The 18,610-nt window shown below is 45.6% G+C and overlaps 3 protein-coding genes across 3 annotated transcripts; 2 read left to right on the top strand and 1 right to left on the bottom strand.

Moving 5' to 3' along the window:
- Nucleotides 1-365: 365 nt before the first annotated feature.
- Nucleotides 366-3,396, top strand: LOC146302276 (CDGSH iron-sulfur domain-containing protein 1). Its single transcript, XM_084699017.1, has 3 exons — nucleotides 366-517; nucleotides 1,776-1,978; nucleotides 2,524-3,396. The coding sequence occupies exons 1-3, from the start codon at nucleotides 442-444 to the stop codon at nucleotides 2,611-2,613; spliced, it is 369 nt and encodes a 122-aa protein (XP_084555143.1). The 5' UTR covers nucleotides 366-441; the 3' UTR covers nucleotides 2,614-3,396.
- An 880-nt stretch (nucleotides 3,397-4,276) lies between these two features.
- cxxc5b (CXXC finger protein 5b) lies at nucleotides 4,277-6,566 on the top strand. Its single transcript, XM_084699016.1, has 2 exons — nucleotides 4,277-4,743; nucleotides 5,208-6,566. The coding sequence occupies exon 2, from the start codon at nucleotides 5,368-5,370 to the stop codon at nucleotides 6,226-6,228; it is 861 nt and encodes a 286-aa protein (XP_084555142.1). The 5' UTR covers nucleotides 4,277-4,743; nucleotides 5,208-5,367; the 3' UTR covers nucleotides 6,229-6,566.
- A 2,066-nt stretch (nucleotides 6,567-8,632) lies between these two features.
- Nucleotides 8,633-14,691, bottom strand: LOC146302274 (uncharacterized). The gene is made up of 6 exons (XM_084699015.1): nucleotides 14,540-14,691; nucleotides 12,726-13,226; nucleotides 10,818-10,935; nucleotides 10,640-10,736; nucleotides 9,713-9,947; nucleotides 8,633-9,563 (listed from the first exon to the last, which is right to left on the bottom strand). Exons 2-6 carry the CDS (start codon nucleotides 12,904-12,906, stop codon nucleotides 9,397-9,399), a joined length of 798 nt encoding a protein of 265 aa, XP_084555141.1. The 5' UTR covers nucleotides 12,907-13,226; nucleotides 14,540-14,691; the 3' UTR covers nucleotides 8,633-9,396.
- Nucleotides 14,692-18,610: the final 3,919 nt, after the last annotated feature.

The raw sequence follows: 18,610 nt of genomic DNA, 5'->3' as shown, positions 1-18,610 counted from the left end.
ACAATAGGCCTACAACTTTATTGTTCAGTATAATAAATAATGGTTTGGCCTTAAAGGGTTAAAACATCAAAGACGACATTGCAGCATATGCGCCGCCCAATGACACAATTGCAATGCAAAACTGCAGCGAAAAGTAAAGAACAGTGCATGCTTCTATTTTTGTTTTCTTTCTAATTAAACGTAACTGACTTACAGAAGTTTTTTTTATGATCCTATTTGTTTTTTTGATCTTGACCAATTCTCACCAGACTTAGCATTAGTTTTCATTAGAAAAGTATTGACTACGTAGTGCCGAGTCCTATTGGTTAACTTATCCGTGACGTCGCCTACTTCGGGCTTGCTCAGGTTGTCGGTGACAGAAGGCACAGAATAGAAGTGTAACCAGTTGACCTTATTAGAGAGATAGGCTATTAGAAACCCAAAACACCTAACCAGGTCAAGATGACAAGTCCAACTTTAATATCACTGCCTATGTTGCAAATGCCTGCATTCTGCCCTGAATTCCGGATATCTAAAGGTAGGTGGAAATTAATTAGGCTTTAGGATACCCGATTCCCAGAGTAGCAGTACACAACTTTGTCTGACTCCCGCAGTAAATAATTAACACTAACCACTATCTCCATATAATTAACCTGCACTGTATAGTCTGGTTCACGACTGTTGAAGGCTGTTTATTTCAATTATATTATCATTGGAAATAAATGTTAATCATTTGCAGTGTTTATAAACAATTTTACGAATAGATGGTCGACTGCACGTTTGAAAAAGATGTTTGATTAAAAACATTTCAGTGTTCTCTATGAGACAAACTAGCCATCACACGCAGGTGTAGGTATTGGCGACTCCCGTGTCGGGTGGCTTAGCTGGTCATACTTGAGGCTAAGCCGATGTAGTCTATAGCCTACTCTATTTACTCTGCAGAAAATCCTTGACAAGCCCGATTGTTTTCACATCTTAGGAACGTACCATGTGATTGCGTTTGGCACCACTTATGGTCGCGCGTAAATTGGAAGGCTATTTGCTCACAGCTGTGCCAACGCTCCACTTGGGAAAGTTGTTCATTGCTACTTTTATTTACCCTCCAAGATATTTGTTAAGACGTAGTTATTATGTAACCTATTTTGCCTCAATCGGTAAGTAGTGCCAGACAATAAATCACACCTAAAAAGCATTTGTCTGAGGATGTAGACTATAGACTATGATTTAGTCAAAATAGCAAACTAGATGTTGTTGTTGGGGTTTCGTCATCGAAATCTGCGTTGAAGCGTTGTGATCCAGGCTGATGCGCAGACCTGCAGTGGTTGGGGTTTCACAGGAGGTTATCTGGGGTCAGACTCGGGTCTGCAGGAAGTTCATGCTTCCCGGCTCAGTATCCAACTGTGTACAGGCACTTTTGAATTTTAACTGGCTAATTTGGATACCTGTCGATGATAGACTACTACTTTAATTGTGTGAAACTGGTGAGCCATCTGCTATTCTGAATCATTGGCCATATTTTCATGGATTAAGAGGAGAGATTAGTCTTTCACACGTGATGTCAGACCATGTCTTTGATCTGGACTAAAGGCCAAGTGTGTCTTTTGAGGCAAAGTCAGGTTGAAACAGGCCTGTAGTCTTCCCTGCTAATGTAGGCAAAATATGAAGGTCAGGGTTAGTCATATCTTGTGTCAGTGGAATTCTTTTCAGTCAAATCTTTCCTTTGTTGCTTACTGTCTATGGCATATGTGCCATGTGTACCATTTGATGTGATCACATGGTGTTTCCTATGTGGCCAGACCAGCTGACTATCCTGATGCCTGTGGCGGTGGCAGCGGCCCTGGGAGGCTACCTGGTGAGCAGGTACATGAGCAGGCGCAGCTGCAAGAAGGGCCGGGTGAACGCCTGCATCAGTAAGGACCGGCCCAAGGTAGTGGACAGCTTTGACATGGAGGACATAGGAAACAAGGCTGTCTACTGTCGATGCTGGAAATCCAAAAAAGTGAGGCAGGCATATAATCATTCATTCTTTTTTTTACTCACTGTTGTTTGTGCCTTTGTGCTTTTTGCAATTATGTATTATGTATTGATTACATAATATACAGTGTTAAAAATGCCACTGTAATGGTGTGTGACTGCCTGTGTAACGTTGGTTGTGTACTGATAAGGCTTGAGGTCCCCATAAGCTTCAAACAAAGAGGGGTTTTACACCATCAAGGGCGTAGGATTGACTTTGAAATGGGGGGGGGACATATTGACCTGATATCTTCTTTGTCGTGCTTTCAAAATAAAAGTTCCAAATGTACAGTTTTTGTCCCTGCAGTATAGGCTAATTTTTGGGTGGGACACATGCAGCATTTTCCAATATTGAGGGTCCCCCCTCGTTCCTACGCCAATGCACACCAGGATAAGGCCAACATATGTACTTGTCAAGCAGAAGTCAAAAACAGTAGAGCCTAAATCTCGCACCATAGACCAGAGAGATCAACATACACAAATGACAGACAGGTGTTTTTCAGATGTTTTTTGCCTCCTCTGCGTCCCTAGTTTCCCTACTGTGATGGCGCCCACTCCAAGCATAACGACGAGACAGGCGACAACGTTGGTCCTCTCATCATCAAAAAAAAGGATGCCTAACCCGACAGACCAACCAGGAGAACCTTTCTCTGTCCGCCAGCACGTCACCTGTCTGGCCGTCCGATGTTCTACCCATGATTCAACACCTCGATTTAATAACATTCAACTAAATGAGTCCATGTCAAGACCACCGTCAAAATAACCATAACAACAAAAACCATAACAACAAATTGACTTTTTCAGTTGGGTCGAGATGCATTTCTATTTCTGTTTGTTTAGGGTATTTGGAGTACTGAAAATATAGCCTAACTAGCTTTACTCAGAAAGCTGCACTCATGGTAAATATTATTTGAATAAAGGCAACATTTGTGCCTTGCACTGAAGAAAGAAAATTATGTATGGTTTAGATTTAAATGGATTTGACCTTAACCTGAATTTTCTGGAGATTTGTGAGCTGTGAAACAGAGATCTGAGTCATTCTCAGTTCAGACTGTCTCCTGAGAAGAACATGAAGGTGCTATGACAGCCTTGATTACAGCCCAGAGTTCACACCCATCAACAGACTGTCTAACCGTACTGTTACACTGTGTGACCTTCTGCACTAAGAACGGCTAAATGTTTTAGGGGTGCTTCTTTCAAACTTAAAAGAGCAACGTGCAAACTGAGAGATATCTGGAAGTGCAATAGAATAGATTTACTCTGTGACAAGACATCATTTATGTTTCTGCTTTACACCATATTGTCTGTTGTCATGTAAAAGTAACACATAAAATACATATTTTGATTGCCCATTTCAGTGGAACTTTCCACTGAATATGATCATTGACAGTGATGTATAAATGTTGTCTTACGTAAATGTTATGGTGTGAATGACCTGTGTTGTGGTGATTTTGTGGGACAGTGCATCGGTCCAGCCCACCTCCTTCTTCAGTGTTCACTAAATTTGAAGTCATAGGAGTAGTTAAAACATTTGCTCCAATACCAATTCCATGTTTTTAATACCCAGAATTGCACGAATCTTGGTGCAATTAGGTGCAGGGAATTGTTCCCTTTGCAGTACCGAAGCCAGCCACGGAGTGCCAGTAACGCTCCACACCTTACTGAAAAATATAAGGACAGCTCCCTCTGTGCTGTGGACCACACCAATGGTCCTCTCACACGCACGCACAGCTAATCTGGCTGCGTGCCAAACAGGCAGGAGTCTCACAAGAGGTGGAGTGGAGTACACTGCCCTGTGGAGCAATGACCAGACAGACGTGGTGGTGCAGTAGGTTATCTTCAAAAGGACACAACTTTGTGCTCAGAGTCTCTCCTGACATCCCATAAACACCAACCAACCCAACATAATCAGACCAGACTGACTCTCAAACTCAGACGAAGTCTTCTAAATCTCACATACTTTTTCCGTGTATTGTTTGGTTTGATCGGCTCCAGGATAAGAGACAATATTTTGGATGTAGTCATATTTAGCCTGCTATTTATTTGTATTTTTCCTTTTAATAATGAGGAACGTTAGTGCTATACGGCAACACTTGGCAGCACTATTCCTAATAGACTGTGCTCCGTTTCTTGCCTACCTACGGCATCTGCTCTACTAAAGTCTATCCAACACTGTCCGAAAAATATTATTGGATGATGGATGGGCAATTGGTGTACATTCACAACAGAAAGTCCACTTCGTATTTTGAGCGACGCCCCCAAATTCGGTGAGGTGTGTTTGCATGTTCCTCTCTCGGGAAACAGCGGGGACGGAGAGGTGGAATGGAATCGGGACATTTGGGAGGTTCATAGCCTATACCGTACGACAAAATCGGTCGAATACATAACGGTTCTGTTTTCTTCGATGCGAGTCGAGGCTGGTCGAAGGACTTTCGATCGGTCCATATGTTATTGTCCGTTTCCTAATTACTGTTACGCGCGGCACGCAGCACCGCAGAGACCACTCGGACAGAGGGTCTTTGGCCAGTTCGTCATCGCGTTCGTAGGTGTGAGAATCTCGGTATGCTGGGAAGATTATTAGTCTATGCTGTGGGGAATATTTACAGGCTATTTTGAGACATTAGTATTTGAATGTCCCTATTTACTTGTTGATGCGTTATTTTAAAGAATAGTGAACATATAGTGAAAGAGAATAGAACGTCTTTTTTGTCACGGACCGCAGCGCTGCGCGTCACCGAGTCCAGACAAAAGGTAGGATTTCACAGTACATGTTTTTTAGCGATGGTTTTTGGATTTGTAGTTTTGGCAGTATGCCTTGAAGACACAACATCAGTCGTCAAAATGTATTTGAAAAGCGCGCTTCAAATTTGACCTGCGCATATGCGCATATGTTTGCATATTGTTGTTGCATGGTTATTGATTGCATTGATAAAATCCCATGGAGTTCTTAAAGAGACAACGACACGTCCATATCAGTCATAGAGCCTCATGTGCAGAACTAGATGAAATCAGACTAGATTTTATCAGTACATTTTGGAATTATTTGAGATAAAGGTGACCATTTCCAGTTTAGAGGAGGCTGTTACAATGTGGTTTATCTCACACTAAATTGTTATGGTTCTCTGAGAATATTGTCACTGCCTTTTCTCACTCATCCTTTGTCTTTTCATTTTCTGTCTGTCCATCTCTGTTACCCTTCGGTCCGTCCATCTCAGCGTTCAGCTCCACAGGGTACAATTACAAAGGTAGCAGAGGATGGGAAAATAAAGCTTTGTCATTGGCTGAGCTGACAGCAAGACCGTTGTCACTCCCAGATTGGTCTAAATTCCCTCCTCCGCTCACACAAACACAGATACACACAGATACACACGCAACATGTCCGCTGCCCTGGACCTCACTGGCCCATCTTCCCCAGAGCAGCAGAGGAGCAGCAGCAGGATCCTCAGTGAGCCCCTCAGGAGGAGCCTGAAGCAGACCACTCACCCCTACACTCTCTCCCAGTACATCTCCAGTAGCACCTCCAGACTGACCCACCACACCTCCAGAGACATGGATGTCCGGGGCCTTCTCCACCCCACCGCAGCCCAGCACATGGTCACCCAGCCTGGGCACACCAAACCCCGCCGGGCCCCCTGCCGCACAGATCTCTGGGAGTCCCCCAGTGGACTTCACCTGGCCCATGCCGCAGAGCTGCTGATGCGGGCGGGCATGTTGACGCTGACCCCCACCACAGAGCAGAGTCATCTGGGGCTGGGGGCCAGGGAGGCAGCCGTGGACGGGGAGGGTGGGTCCGGGACTGAGGAGGACTCTGTGGGCTGCGTGACTGACTTCCTTCCCCTGCTCGGGGCCTGGTTCCCCTTAAACCCTGGACTCCTTCCTCTGACAGCGGGGGCGGGGTTCCTGATGGGGGGAGGTGGCGGTGTAGCCGCACGGGGCGTGTCCAGGGGACGAGAGGGCATGGACGGGTCACAGGGCGAGAGCTCGTCCCCCGGGGGAGGAGCCGGAAGGAGGAAAAGGAAACGTTGCGGCGAGTGCGTGCCATGTAGACGCAGGACAAACTGTGAACAGTGTAACAGCTGTCGCAACCGCAAGACCGGCCACCAGATCTGTAAATACAGGAAGTGTGAGGAGCTCAAGAGGAAGCCAGTCACAGGGCTGGAGGCAAGAGGTTCAGACTGCACCACAGGCGTCCTGCGTAGGCCCACTGGAGATATGGACCACCTCAACAGCATGTAATTCAACACTTCTGACAATCAAAGTACTCCACAAAGAACAAAGGGTATGGCAATGTACAATACAGCATTTGTGATCTTTTGATCTAACAAAAGGATATGGTAGCCTGCTGTGTATGTCCTGAAAACTATTCAGTTCAAGTCTGTATTCCATTCTGGGTGCTATTGTGTAAAGCCTTTTGGGATTTTCAGACAAGTTGTTGCTTCTAGTGTGTCGTCATGTGAATAATGATAATAATTTTATATTCATCTCAATAATGTCTGAATGAGAACACATACAATGTACATTTCTTACATACTGCATCTGTTTGCCTTCTTATTAAAAGAAAATAAATAGCTGGAGTATTTTGTGGGGTATTTCTTAATGGGGGTTGAACAATCTTTCCACTTTCTTTCAGAGGTGTGCATGTGTGTGTGTGTGTGTGTGTGTGTGTGTGTGTGTGTGTGTGTGTGTGTGTGTGTGCGTGCATGTGTACATACATGTATGTCCGCATGGGTTTGGTAGGTTACATCCGGTCTTGGAATGAATGCACTCAACTGAATATGCTCACACACATTATATTCTTTCATTCATATGCTTGAGATGTCCCACTCATTCACAGCAAGTATATGCAGAGACACATACATATTGTCTTATTCACACGGAGCAGCCTATAGTAGGAACACAAACACCACCGGACTCATATAGGCCGGGGGGTTGGAGGTTGCCGTGACGATGGTGGATATGATAAGACCTTATTCCTCCGTGGCTCGCTCCAGGGGACAGGGGGATAGCGTTACCATGGAAACGGCAGGGCGAGGTGTCACGCTATAATTGGGCCATGGCTGCACTTCCTGTGTGCCTTCAGTCAAGGGGATCACAGAGAGGTTGTGTGTGTGTGTGTGTGTGTGTGCGCGCCTGCGCCTATGCTCCACACAGCTTACAGAGGACTGACTAAATACCGAATACAGGAACAAAAAGGCACCAAGCATACTATTATAATTTTCAGTTGAATGAGAAACATACTGAATTGTACAGAATCCATTATTTCCTTCTCTTGCAGACAAAGAGATTTTAAATTCCTGGATCTGCGGCTTCCCCTAGTGCCTTTCTAGTGATTTTGAGATTAATCCCCCTTCCCCCGGAAATCTGTGTCACCCGCTGCCCGCGAGGTCTGCTGCCTCCCTGAACGCCTGCAGAGTCTGGCTCCACTAGCCTGCAAGATGGCAGGAGAGAAACGGGAGGGGTGGGGGGGGGGCATAGAAGGGGAGAGGAGACAGAGAAACATGGAAAGGAAATACACCGAGTGGTGGGAGAGAGGAGGTGGGGGGTACAGAAAGGGGCACCAGGAAAGGGGGGGGCAAGTGGAGAGAGGAAATGGGGAGACAGCAGGAGACGAAGATAGTGTGTGTGTGGTGGGGGGTGGGTGTGGGTGTGGGTGTGTGTGTGTGTGTACAAAAAACAAGCCGAGACGGATTGAGGGACAAGGGAAAAAAATGAAAGATATCAGAAACATCACTGAAACCAGGGTGGTTGTGATTAATTACAATTATATTACATGTAATGTCTCTGCCCTTTCCCCTCCCATACATGTAGCCCACACAAGATGCTGTATGTTAGTGCTGACATTAACAGAACAACCACATGTACCTTGTAATGGCTTCTCTTCCAGTGCTAAGGCAGTGGTGACTGACCATGGAAAGTACACACAATGGCCTGACTCCCAAATATGTTTCAGTGGAACTCCAAGGGCTTGTTGAAAGTGGAAGGCCAGTGCTCACAGCCAGACTGAGATCATTCCTGCCTGTCTGTCTGCTATCAACACACCCTCTCTCTGTCTGGCTCTGTGTCACCAGCCCTCCCTAATCAAGTTTACAGCGCCGTCTTTTGATCCTGAGTTTAGCAGCTTTGATTTCTAATGAACTGGAGCCTGGAGTTTGACATGTAAACAACTGCTGAGAAAAACAAATGCTAAGACAGGGACTACACCGTAGATAGTCTATGTGTTTGTGTGTGAGTGAATGTGTGAGAGACAGAGCGAGAGAGACAGAGAGAGAGAGAGAGAGAGAGAGAGAGAGAGAGAGAGAGAGAGAGAGAGAGAGAGTGAGAGAGAGAGAGAGAGAGAGAGAGAGAGAGAGAGAGTGAGAAGGAAATGCAGGAACTTCACCATACATGCTCAACACGTTTATGTGTGAGTGAATGTGTGAGAAATAGAGACAGATTGAGAGAAGGACATAGGGAGAAAGAGAGACAGATTGAGAGAAGGGCATAGGGAGAAAGAGAGACAGATTGAGAGAAGGGCATAGGGAGAAAGAGAGAGGTGTGGGTGTTCATCTGGATGACGCCTGTGTGTACTTCACATCGTTCTGAGTATCACATAAAAATGGCTTTTCCTTTCCTTCAGGTATTCAGTATAGATGAGAAGGTCTTTCATTTTATGCCACCTTTATTGACACGCAGATTATCAACGAAAAAAGCGAAACAAATTCATTTCTGTACAAAAATGTAACAATAGGAATCACCAACAGAGTCAGTGATATAAAACCATATTTAACTGTTGAAATGAGAGGGTGTGTGTTACAGAAACAACTTTGTCATTAAAATCCACCGCTCCCTCGGCACAAACATTACATAAGTCATGATAAGGCACACAACCAGGATGCCGGTACTCTTTCACCACCAATCATACAGCAAACTATACAGTTATTGAGTTGGGCTGCTATATCAATAGTATGTGCAATATGTTATGGAGACATAAAGTATGTGCAATAAGCCACGTCCATTTCCCACAGTAGGACTGCAGATTGAAACATCATGTACTTTGGAAAGGACGTCTCTTACCCAGAGGCAGGGACATTAATTCATGCTCAGGAGTCAGGATGAAAGTTCAAGAAGGTGAGTTCCTTTTTGCCCCAGAGTCTTCAACATCACACAACCAAACTAGTGTTCGCATGACCAAGCTAGCCTTCTCGGATGAGACTTTCAGATGGAAAAGCAAGCTCCAAAAAGTGACACCAAACACATTTAATCTGGCTAGGCACAAGCTATCTCAACCATTCCTTGTCTGCCAGGTTCCTTCATAAGGTAAGTCATAGCAGGTGTGTCTCATTGTGAGTCTCATCAGGCAAGCATGTACCATTATGTAGTATTGAAATCAAGTAATTTCCCGTTGTGACCAGTCTTGGTGCTAAGCTATCGGAGGGAGTTGGTTTTCACTAGCAGGTGATGTGGTTTCAGGGGCACGGGCGGTTTGGCGCTGACAGGCAGACTGTTTTTGGAAGATTCGGCGAACGCCCTCCGGAGCTGTGCCACGCGGCCTCCGTAACCTGAGCTCTCCTGCTCCTCGCGATGTGCCAATACTGGGGGGGAGGGGATTAGAGTTGACATTTGGACTGTTTAATCGAAACAGACTAACTTATCAGAAATGACACACACACACACATATGCAATTGCACATCCATAGTACCCTCTCTCCCTCTAGCTTTCTCCTTCCTCCTGTGTCTCTCACCTCTGTCCTGTGGAGGGGCCTGATCTGTGACTGACAGCTGACAGCTGAGGGGCGGAGGGCCGCTGTCCCTGCGGTGCGTCCTGTAGACGAGGCCCCAGAGCTTGGGGTCCTCAGCGTTGACGCCTGCGTCGCTGTCGCTGCTGTCCTCCCTTGGGTCGTCCTCGGCACTGCCTGAATCCTGATCCTCCTCAGAGTCCCTGGAGGTGCCGCCATGGCGTCGAATCAATGAGTCATCCTAGGGTGGGGGAGGGAGAGAGAGGGGAGGGATGGAGAGAGAGAGGGGAGGGAGGGAGAGAGAGAGGGGAGGGAGGGATGGAGAGAGAGGGAGGGAGGGAGAGAGAGGGGAGGGATGGAGAGAGAGAGGGGAGGGAGGGAGAGAGAGAAAGGGGAGGGATGGAGAGAGAGAGGGGAGGGAGGGAGGGATGGAGAGAGAGAGAGGGGAGGGAGGGAGGGAGGGAGGGAGGGAGGGATGGAGAGAGAGAGGGGAGGGAGGGAGGGATGGAGAGAGAGAGAGGGGAGGGAGGGAGGGAGGGAGGGAGGGAGGGAGGGAGGGAGGGAGGGAGGGAGGGAGAGGGGAGGGAGGGAGGGAGGGAGGGAGGGAGGGAGGGAGGGAGGGAGGGAGGGAGGGAGGGAGGGAGGGAGGGAGGGAGGGAGGGAGGGAGGGAGGGGGGAGGGATGGAGAGAGAGAGAGAGGGGAGGGAGGGAGGGAGGGATAGAGACGGGAGGGATGGAGAGAGAGAAGGGAGGGAGGGCGGGAGAGAGAGAGAAGGGAGGGAGGGAGGGAGAGAGAGAGGGGAGGGAGGGAGGACAGCATGTCAGCAGGGGGCAGAATGAGTTGTTCTTTCATTTTCGATGTCAGTCTCTCCCTTGCTTGTGTCCATCTCTCTTCTAACATCTACACACACAGCGAAACACATGCGTACTTACGGTGAGATGCAGTGGTATCGTTGGCTGGTGGATTTCTTTGTTTGTCAGCAGTGACATTGACTGGATCTCAGTTTGAATCCCATCTTTAATCTGGATTCTGCAACATGATGAAACACTCATATTACTTTTTAGGTTTGCGTGTGTTTGTATGTATGTGTGTGTGTGTCTGTAGGCCCACCTATTGTTTCGGAGGGTCTTTAGGAGATTAGAGGATCTGAAGTCGTCCTCCTCTCCAATCACATGCACACACACATCCCCATCTCGTCCTGGGAGCCAGCTCACCCTCTTGCTGGGATCTGAGGAACACACACAACACACACACACAGATCAAACACCCACGCTTCACTAGCACATTCACATAACCTCACACCCAGTATGTGAATGCTTTAAAGGTACGATTTTTCGTTTAACAGTGTGGTTGTTGTAGACCAGCAGATGGTGCTGTTGTACAATTTAAACTTTTCTGCTTGGGAAGACCGCAGTGACTTCACAATTAAGGAATGTTTTTTTTCCCTGTACTACATAAAACTGATCTTTAAGTCATTGTAATGTCCAGTCTTACAAAACTGTACAACTTTTGTACTTAAACTGGATGTTAAGCTAAGTTAATAGGTTGTAAAACTAAATTTGATAGTGGTTAAACAATGTTACATTTAGAATAAGATGACAAACAACACATGCTGGTTTAGAATGCCTATGGGAAGTCTGGGCCATTTCATAATACTGTAATAAACCCAAAGGCAAACCTAGGTATATCATCAGCTCATATAATCACCCCTCTTCAACCACACCCATGAAATCATAGGTGGAGTAGCGTGTCATTACACAGTTCTTTTGTGTGCGGGTGTGTCAGTCTCTCTGCACGTGTGACATATATGTCTTGTGTCTGTGTGTGTGTGTGGCTGTTCTGCTGCATACTGATCTATCTAGGCCACAGAGCTGTGAGAACACAAGGCAGTAGAGTAGAGTAGTGGTGCGCCTTGCGTAACACACAGGTTCAGCGGGTCGGGTTTGCTGCTCGCCAAACAGCCATGACGTGTCCGGTGCTCGGGTGACACGGCTCAGATTGGAGACACAAAAGGGTGTAACGTGATAGGAGTCCGAAAGCAGCGCAGGGCATCACAACCACAGGCTTACTCAATTGTGGTTGATTGACAGTTCACATTGCCTGGACATGTGGTTTAGGTGACTCAGTATCACAGAGTTTGTCATAGTGGTGACGGGAAAATAACTGGGTATTGTAAACACAGTCACATAGGGAATTTACCATGAGAGACAATGGGAAATGGGGGGATGGGGGGTGGGCGTGGGAGGGTCACATACTGTCTTATTAGATTGACAGACAGAGAGAGATGGATGTCTTTAGAATGGAGACAGAAAAAGAGAAGCGCACAGTGAGAGTTGGGGAGCTTGCCCAGCAGTGAATGGTTCTGTAGATAAGAGTCTCTGTTTCAGGGCCCCATTTCAGTCGTTCACTTGATCTCTCTCTCTCTCTCTCTCTCTCTCTCTCTCTCTCTCTCTCTCTCTCTCTCTCCCTTTCCCTACCTCTGCAAACATCTTTTTTTACTGTTTATCTTCATCCCTCTTTCTCTACCTCCATCTCACCTGTCACCCATGACCCCCCTTGTCTTTCCTCCAACTTTGTTCTCTGAGTTCCTTTCTTTCTGTTGCAGCCCAGCTGAGAACACATCATGCCATGTTATTTACAAGACAGAACACACTGTAGTGGGTGTGACTTCACACACTTTCCTTAGTCTCACTGTTCTCTGATTCATGTGTACTTAGCGTGTGCAACTCAGGTATATTCCTCCGGGGTACTGCACAGCCTGTTCTGTGCTCTTTAACGATGGTGTGTATGCGTGTGTGCATGTGTATGCCAACTTGTATTCCGAACAGGATGTTCTGCATTTGGTGACTTCCCTACTTAAAGGATCGATTGTGTGCGCATGCGCTTGTTTCTTCAAACGTACGTGGTGCACTTAATGTGCGTGTTTGCACCCGTGTTTACGCACACGCTCGTGTGTTTTTCACGATGTGTGTGTGTGTGTAGGTCCGTGTGCTTGTCTGGTTGTTAGTGTGTGTTTACCTTTGTCAGGCCTGGCGGGGTCCTTGTCACTGGCTCCTCTCTCGTCCGTCTCCTCCCTCTCTCTCCAGCGGCGCACCTGCTCCTCCCTCATCTTGAGGAACAAGGTTCTCCTCTGCTCCTCGCACAAGGCCTCCAGCACATCCGGGTCCACCCACATGTCCTTCAGGATCTGGGCCAGCATACCGATACCGTTCCTGGGCTACTACCACCGTCTAGCCTCCTTGTGCCCCGGGTGCTTTGGTTGGTACTGAGTTCTACTGCTAACTCAGATCGATTCAACCAGGGCTTTGAACTCCCCCTGCTTCTAGTGGTTCTGGTACAGTCTGGAATTTGAGCCTTGCCTCTGGTGGGTTCGGTACAATCCAAAGTGCTGACCTCCTTCCTGTGTGGAGGTTGTGGTTCTATGTCTATGTAGGATGGTAGAAGAATGGCCCCTCTGTTGTCTGAAGGTTGCTATTGTGAAGAGCTCCTCTCTCTATGCTGGGTTATTGTACTGGGGTTCTATAGAAAACAGACAGAGTTGTAATGTTACTTAGAGGGTGTGGATGTACAGTATAGGTCAGTACCTGTACATGATATTTACCAACTCCCTATTCGGCTAAAATAAGATTCCTGTTTGGCTGTCTACCAGCACAGTGTAGGCCCCACAATGTGTGAGTGTGTGTGTGTGTGTGTGTGTGTGTGTGCAGATTCAAATGCATAGGAGAGTATGCTGCATCCACTCCTTCCTCAATAACAATGTATGCACAGACAGAAAGAGAGGGAGAAGAATAGAAAGGGATAGAGAGAGAGGGATAGAGACTGATGGACAGAGACGGACAGAGAGAACGAAAGAAAAAGGTTTTGCTTGAAAATGTTCCAATGTAAACAAAAACCAGCTCAGCCACTCTTCCACTTGTATTTCTTGGTTGAGTCAGAGAGAACAAGGGAGGGCAGAGGAAGAATAGACTGACCATCTCTCAGAAACATAATACCATCAGAAAGAAGACACGCAAACATAGGTATCATACAACTAAAAGTAGTTCATCCTTAGACGACAACTTGAAGTGCACTCCCGCACTGAAGCTAGAACTCTATCAGCAGCTGCACTTGACTGATAGTATATATCTTTGTCAGTTGGAACAGGCTTAGATAGCAGTAACCACCTCCTCTAATACACACAGGGCCCCCATTCAAACTGGCTCTAGAAAATAGTCTAGACACAACAGGCTGACTGACTCTCGTTCAGTGTAAGAACATTATAACCATCACTCCAACAAAGTTTAACAATGATGCTCTTGAGAACTTGCATGTCTCTTCTAAGACCCTCTAAGACCACAAGTCTCTTCTTTGTAATTATTGATAGCACAATATGCAATCAGATTAATTGCAAGTCTTTCAGAAATTAAACGGTGGAATAAAACTAGGCCCTATTTTGACTCCAAGCCAACATGCAAATAGCTTTAGGGGTTCCCATAGTCCTTGTTCACATATGGAGAGGGGTCCAAAATGAAGAGAGAAAGAGAACGAAGAAGGAAGGGATTGTGTGTGGAATACTGAGAGAGGTCTTTAGTGAGGGTCAATAGAACCGGGACAGACGAGGCTGTGAGAGACGGATGAACTGACGGAAAAACAATAAAGTTGTACTTAAAACAGAGAAAAGAAGGGGAGAAAAGGAAAAGAGAGAGAGGAGTTAAGCTGAGAGAGAGAGAGAGAGAGAGGGAGAGAGAGAGAGAGAGAGAGAGAGAGAGAGAGAGAGAGAGAGAGAGAGAGAGAGAGAGAGAGAAAGAGAGAGAAAGAGAGAGAGAGAGAGAGGGACGGCGGAGACTACTTACTTAACTGCGTCTTCTATTCTGCCGGTAGCATCTGCAGCTCGGGTGTGAGTTTCAGTCAGACTGTGACGGTGTGTTTGACAATCTTGTGACAGTGTGTGAGAGACACAGAGCGGTGTTTACACTCAACCCCGTTAGTATGCAGGCATGGCCGTCACTGCCTGCCTTTGTACTGGAACTGAGTGGGATGGACTGACATCATCACTGGATTCTTTTCTCACTCCTCCTTCTTTCCTTTGTTTACTTCCCTCTCTTTCTGATTTCTTCTTTCCAGTTTGCCCATTTCTTTTACTGCTTCCCGTCTTACCTGTATTTCCCCTATCTGGATTTACATCTTTCATTGTCTCCTGCTTTATTTCTCTTACCTCACCACTCTCTCTCTCAACTCCTTCCATTTCAAATACATTTGATGAAACATCTTTTTTTTAGCATATTTAGATTATACAATAACACCAAAGCTGTGAACAGTGGAACAGGGTGTGAACAACTTTGAACAGACAAAACAAACAATTCCTCTCTCTTTATTTTCTTTCTCTGATAGTAATGTGTGTAATCTCCAGGATTGCATGGTTCTCCAGAATAATGGAATAACCCAGGGGCGTCATTACACCCTTTTTACTGGGGCCTGTGCCCCAGAATAAATCTGCTGTGCCCCAGTAAAATCTCAAGTTTGAGTTTTAACAATTTACTTTATTAGTCAGTGCGTTAATTTATTCCATGCCATTTATTCCTTGCCAAATAGCCAATGCAGCATGCACACAGAAGTCCAGGTGTCGGACTGGGCATACAAGTCAGAATTGAGGTAGGCTAAGAAAACATTACAAAACTAAAGTTTCTAAATGATAGGCCTACCAATCATCTTATTTAGATTAAAACACAAAAACAATATTACATGAAGCTCAAAAAACAGTATTTGCGCTCAAATGAATGCGAAAGAAATGTGTGCGCTGGCATTAACTATTGATGTCCATGCCAAAGCTGATATTAAACTTGCGTCCATGAACTGTTGTATAGTAGGTTAAGCAAGGGGAGGGTCTATAGCCGAGTAGCGCATTGTGCACAGCACGCTTGGAAGAAAAAAAAGGGATATGAATAGGGGCCTGTGCCCCAGAGACACAAGTCACTTAACTGGCAGGAAGCACAGTGACATTGCTGGGATTTCCAGTCAGCAAGCTGTTGACACACACACACATAAGCCTGATAAGGCGGTTTCTACAAAACTTCCCAGGAATGATCCTATCAACAGTCACAGCTAACCACACCCTCCTAATGAGACATAGGTGTAAATGACTAATCACTGTCTGAACATGTTGACAATAGGGAATAATATCATAGATTGTTTTGAAAGTGCTTAGTCATGGATTGGACTGTGATAGATCTTCAGCACTGAAGTATTTGGGGAACTCAAGTTCTAACTTTATAATTGTAACATTTTATAGTTTATTCATACTAGACGGAGTGCAATGGACTCAATTCTCATCAGCAACCATAAAAATTGTGGTTATAGTCATTTCAAATCACTTTTAAAAAGTCTGGCATTAACTGGCGCAGTCTCGATTGTCAGATAACGAGTGATTTTCTCACCCGTTTCCAGTGACAGTCATACTGTGACAACACAGTATTTGTTCTCCTGTCTGTAGTGTTGAGTTTAGTGAGGACGAAGCTTGTTCAAGGTCCTCTCTCCTCTCTCAATCTAAGAGGGTTCAAGGTTGTGTCCCTCCAGAGGAAAAACTGCAACACGTGTTTAAAAGGAAACACAAACGCATAAATCCTAAACTAGCACTGCTGCATGGGACTTTCTAGATTACTCCTAGATAAAGACAAGTGTGTTTGTTTGAGAGAGAAAGAGAGAGAGCGAGAGCGAGAGAGAGAGAGAGAGAGAGAGAGAGAGAGAGAGAGAGAGAGAGGGAGAGATTGAATGGATGTTAGAGTGTTTGTGTGCAAGTCCTAATTATTTCCGTGTGTGCGTGCATTTGTGTGTTAATGTTTATTTTTGCCTGCCAACATCAGAACATAATAAATTATCAGCACATTTTTGTAATAGTAGTAAGTCCAACACTTATCCACTTAAGAAAACAATCAAGTATCCATTAGGAAAGAGAATCACTGCCCTATAACTCATGTGTTATCAGCTACACTGTAATATCTACAGCAGCCCCCTCTGCTGGCCACACTGAAAACAACAATTGACACAAACATTTCTTATAACTGTAACCAATGGTAATAACCAGGCAGCATGTTGAAGGGATAGTTATGTATAACTTAACAGGCCAGTGCATGTGTGTTTATTCAGAAAAACACCTCATGACAGCATGTGAAATGAAGTGCAAAGTGACTGAGTCATTACTACAGTATACTTCCCATAATGTAGCACTTTGATAGACCCTAGAGAGTGCTTTCTTGTGATCATCGGTAAACAGGATTCAATTTCCCCAGGATTAAATGAATCTGGAAGCACTGCCGAGGGGCCCTCCACGCTTCCATGATTGAGCTGAACATTTTCCTGACCTGTGTTTTACAGAGAGAGGTGGCATCTTGTGTACGGATTGGTTGTGAGTCTGTGTAAAGAGATCAGGAAGACATCAGGAAGACCGGAGAGTCTTCAAAAGGGTGAGGGGCTGTATTAGGACTCACACAGTCGACGGATCCAAGTAGAGCACATGATATGAAGTTACATGTTGTATTCAGAATCAGAATCAGAATAGTGTTTAATTGCCAAGTAAGTGGTCATAAACAACGAATTTACTTTAGTGGGCAGGTGCATACAGTAAAAATAATAAACAAGATAAAATGTTGAAAATGTACAACAAAATACTGGCAGAGCTTTACAATATAATATGATATACAATTCAATAAAACAATATAGAATAATGTGGGAATGTATTAGGACACAAAAGGACTTCATTTTCGGAGTGTCATGTTTAAGCATGCATGAGCTACAAGCTACACTAAAGAAAGGACTTGGTGTTTGATAATGGGCCTGGCTAGACCAGGCGAGCTGAAGTTACACATGTTATTAGTGCTTCTGATATCTGTTATGATAGTCTAATGAGGCCATAAGGCAGGCATTATGCTGGGATAGTGGAGTGGGGGGGGTGGGGTGGCAGGGAGGGTTAGTGGGATGTTTCCACGGTGACCAGGTTGTGAGTTGACCGGGTAATCTCGATGGCGTTTAATGTCCCAGCAACCCCTCTCCCAAGGGTTGGCGCAGTCTCTCAGCCACACACACACTCACTCATATCCCAACCCCCGACTAGCAGAGCTATCGCCATGCCAACTTTACAGTCTGGGCACACCAGAGGGGCAGAAGCCTGGTACCCTTGCCATGTGCACACACACAGTCTGACACACACATCACTCTCTGCCACCAGCTGGCAAGGTCAACTGTGTTTCCCTTGTCTGTCTGTTTTTCTCACTCTCACACATTCAAACACACACATAAACAAAAATGTGCAGGCTCACATTCCCAATTTCACTCTTTATTTGTCGACCTCCATCCTTGTTCCTGTTCTGTGCAGTCTCTCTCTGGAGCATCCCTCCCCTCCTTTTTGCTTGAAATGTTGCTGGCACAGGTGGAGGTAATTATGGAACAAATTAAGAGGTATTCTCTCTCTCTTTCTCTTTCTTTCTCTCTCTCTCTCTCTCTCTCTCTCTCTCTCTCTCTCTCTCTCTCTCTCTTTCATTCTCTCTCTCTTTCTCGCGTGTAAACCGCTCCCTATCATGCCCATGGATATAATGACCCAGATAAAACACACGTACACACACACACTGGGTCTTTCTGATTGACTCCTTTCAGAATGAGATGTAATGTGTGATGATTGGATAATTACAGCAGAAGCACCGGGGCCCAGGACAGAATAACTCAGAGAGAATCCAAGCTCTGTATTTCATGTCATTCCTCTTCATCTCAGCTTCACTGGAGATCACACACACGCAGGGATAGCAGCAGATCTGCATCTCCCTCAGTGGAGCACACACAAAGCTTGCTGTAAAATGTCTCAGATCAGAATCACACACACACACTCACACAAACATATGCACATCTGTGAATCTCTCAGAATCAAGAAGGGACAT

This window comes from Hypomesus nipponensis, chromosome 1 (assembly GCF_054491055.1).
Source record: "Hypomesus nipponensis isolate SF chromosome 1, ASM5449105v1, whole genome shotgun sequence".
NCBI classification, from domain to species: Eukaryota; Metazoa; Chordata; class Actinopteri; order Osmeriformes; family Osmeridae; genus Hypomesus; species Hypomesus nipponensis.
The sequence above is the reverse complement of the archived record's forward strand: the minus strand, read 5'-3'. Positions and strand labels throughout refer to the sequence as shown.

Coding starts and splice junctions, on each gene's coding strand:
- LOC146302276 (XM_084699017.1), top strand. CDS start 442: ATGACAAGTCCAACTTTAATATCACTGCCTATGTTGCAAATGCCTGCA. Junction 518..1,775: donor TGAATTCCGGATATCTAAAG/GTAGGTGGAAAT, acceptor CTATGTGGCCAG/ACCAGCTGACTATCCTGATG. Junction 1,979..2,523: donor GATGCTGGAAATCCAAAAAA/GTGAGGCAGGCA, acceptor CTGCGTCCCTAG/TTTCCCTACTGTGATGGCGC.
- cxxc5b (XM_084699016.1), top strand. CDS start 5,368: ATGTCCGCTGCCCTGGACCTCACTGGCCCATCTTCCCCAGAGCAGCAG.
- LOC146302274 (XM_084699015.1), bottom strand. CDS start 12,906: ATGCTGGCCCAGATCCTGAAGGACATGTGGGTGGACCCGGATGTGCTG. Junction 9,948..10,639: donor CGATACCACTGCATCTCACC/GTAAGTACGCAT, acceptor CCCCCACCCTAG/GATGACTCATTGATTCGACG. Junction 9,564..9,712: donor GGCCCCTCCACAGGACAGAG/GTGAGAGACACA, acceptor CCTCCCCCCCAG/TATTGGCACATCGCGAGGAG.